At 37.1% G+C, this 2,798-nt stretch overlaps 1 protein-coding gene across 1 annotated transcript; it reads right to left on the reverse strand.

Moving 5' to 3' along the window:
* Positions 1-534: 534 nt before the first annotated feature.
* On the reverse strand, positions 535-1,478 carry LOC117591620 (general transcription factor IIH subunit 3-like). Its single transcript, XM_034284933.1, is given in 1 exon segment — positions 535-1,478. A coding segment is annotated over 1 exon segment (873 nt). The 5' UTR covers positions 1,464-1,478; the 3' UTR covers positions 535-590.
* Between the last annotated feature and the right edge of the window lie 1,320 nt (positions 1,479-2,798).

Consider the following 2,798-nt stretch of genomic DNA (forward strand, 5'->3'; position numbering starts at 1 on the left):
TTTTTGATTTTTTTTTTTCGAAATTTTGATTTTGAGGTTGAGGTTTGTTTTTTTCACATAACCTAGTTATCTTAGATCTGGTTGTATGGAACTTTGTTTATCTGAAAAGTTTATTCATACTGCTATCAAGTGGATCCAAACTCTGTGTGGTTTTGGTTCCAAACACTTTGTGTTTTTGCTTTACCGTCTGGGAAATATACAGATTTGAAATGCAAAAATGTTGATTTTTGTGAGATTTTTTTTTACGATATTTTGACTTTAAAACTCGGGAACAGTCGGGTTTATTTTCTATAGCATAACTTTTTTTAAAGAATTTATTAAGGATGTAATTTTTAGTTTAAGGTTTTTTCAGAGGTTGCGGTTTGTTTTTCACATAACTTTAGTATCTTAGATCTTGTTGTAAAGAACTTTGATTATCTGAAAAGTTGATTGATACTGCTATAAAATGGTTCCAAACTCTGTGTGGTTTTGGCCTACCGTCTGGGTAAAGCTTTGAAATGCAAAAATGTTAATTGTGGTGAGATATTTTTTACCAAGTGCCAAGTGCAATTCCTTTCCAAAGAACTCCTCGACGTTTGAAGCTTCTGAAGTTACATTTGCTTATCCTTTTTTTTCTTCTTGGTCTTCACGGGCAGTGGTCCAGGGGTCTTGAAAATTGTGTGGCACGTGGTGCAAATGGGACTATATTTGCAGAACACCGACAGGCAAACGGAGCACACATAGCCAATGTCAATGAGCTCTCGATGGCAGAAGCAGGAGGCGAGATAGTCCACCTTTGGCGGTGGCGGAAGTACCAATTTGTGACGCATCTGTGGTGCCGGCAGAAACACCCACAGTAAATACTGTAGCAGGCCATCCAACTGTGTGACCTTTAGGAACTGGCCAGTGGTTATATCACAGCCTTGTTGCAGCAAGCTCAAAGTTTTATCCAATGCGCAGGTGTCTATAGTTATGCCCAGCTTTTGTACGGTAAAGAACACATTCATGAATGTCATGTACTGGGAGGAGCACTCATTGCTGCCCGTCAGCACCAGAATACGGGAATGCATCTTAACGCCGGCGGCAACATTGCGTTGCAATCTTGATATGTAGCACAGTGCCATGGCCATGCTGCCAGCTAGCAGGCTCTCAGAGGGTGCATTAAGGCTAGGGGCATTCATCAGAATGCTACCCAGCTGCTGCTTCACAGTCTTCTCCACCAAACTGAAGGCTTCGTACTGGCCGTCAATCTGTCGCAGTTCCACCTGACGCCTTGGCTGTGGATAGAGGAAATTTGTTGCATGATGCGAGCAGGAGATGACCGCCAATTTGTTCTGTGCCTTCTGCATGAGGTGCGCATTGCCGAAAGCGATCACTGCTTCCAGTATCTGTGTGAGGTTCTGCGGGTTCTGGCGGACTATGTGCTGTTATGGATTCGTGTCCAGCACGATGACCAACAGGTCGATGCCGGACTCAGTTTGCATTTTGTTTCGGTTCCATTTTATCGATTTAAGAATTTATTAAGGATGTAATTTTTAGTTTAAGGTTTTTTCAGAGGTGTCGGATTGTTTTTTCACATGGATTTAGTATCTTAGATCTGGTTGCAAAAAACTTTGATTTTCTGAAAAGTTGATTGATACTGCTATAAAGTGGATCCAAACTATGTGTGGTTTTGGCCTACCGTCTGGGTAAAGCTTTGAAATGCAAAAATGTTGATTTTTGTGATATTTTTTTTTCGAGTTTTTGACTTAAAAAACTCGGGAAGAGTCGGGTTTATTTTCTACGGCAGAAGTTTTCTTTTAAGAATTTTCAAAGTTTGTACCTTTTTGTTTAAGGTTTTTGCAGAGGTTGCGGTTTGTTTTTTCACATAACTTAAGTATCTTAGATCTGGTTGTAAAGAACTTTTATTATCTGAAAAGTTGATTGATACTGCGATAAAATGGATCCAAACTCTGTGTGGTTTTGGCCTACCGTCTGGGTAAAGCTTTGAAATGCAAAAATGTTTATTTTTGTCAGGTATTTTGTACGAAATTTTGACTCTAAAAATTCGGGAAAAGTCGGTTTTATTTTCTATGGCAGAACTTGTTTTTTAACAACTTATTAACGATGTAATTTTTAGTTTAAGGTTTTTTCAGAGGTAGCGATTGGTTTTTTCACATAACTTAAGTATCTTAGATCTGGTTGCAAAAAACTTTGATTATCTGAAAAGTTGATTGATAACTGCTATAAAGTGGATCCAAACTATGTGTGGTTTTGGCCTACCGTCTGGGTAAAGCTTTGAAATGCAAAAATGTTGATTTTAGTAAGATTTTTTTTAATGAAATTTTGACTTTAAAATTCGTGAAAAGTCGGGTTTATTTTCTATGTCAGAACTTTTTTTTAAGAAGTTTCAAAGTATGTACTTTTTTTAAGGTTTTTTCAGAGGTTGCGGTTTGTTTTCACATAACTTAAGTATCTTAGATCTGGTTGTAAAAACCTTTCATTATCTGAAAAGTTGATTGATACTGCTATAAAATGCTTTGAAATGCAAAAATGTTGATTTTTGTGATATTTTTTTTCGAGTTTTTGACTTAAAAAACTCGGGAAGAGTCGGGTTTATTTTCTACGGCAGAAGTTTTCTTTTAAGAATTTTCAAAGTTTGTACCTTTTTGTTTAAGGTTTTTTCAGATGTTGCGGTTTGTTTTTTCACATAACTTAAGTATCTTAGATCTGGTTGTAAAGAACTTTTATTACCTGAAAAGTTGATTGATACTGCAATAAAATGGATCCAAACTCTGTGTGGTTTTGGCCTACCGTCTGGGTAAAGCTTTGAAATGCAA

Source organism: Drosophila guanche, unplaced genomic scaffold (genome assembly GCF_900245975.1).
Source record: "Drosophila guanche unplaced genomic scaffold, DGUA_6, whole genome shotgun sequence".
NCBI classification, from domain to species: domain Eukaryota; kingdom Metazoa; phylum Arthropoda; class Insecta; order Diptera; family Drosophilidae; genus Drosophila; species Drosophila guanche.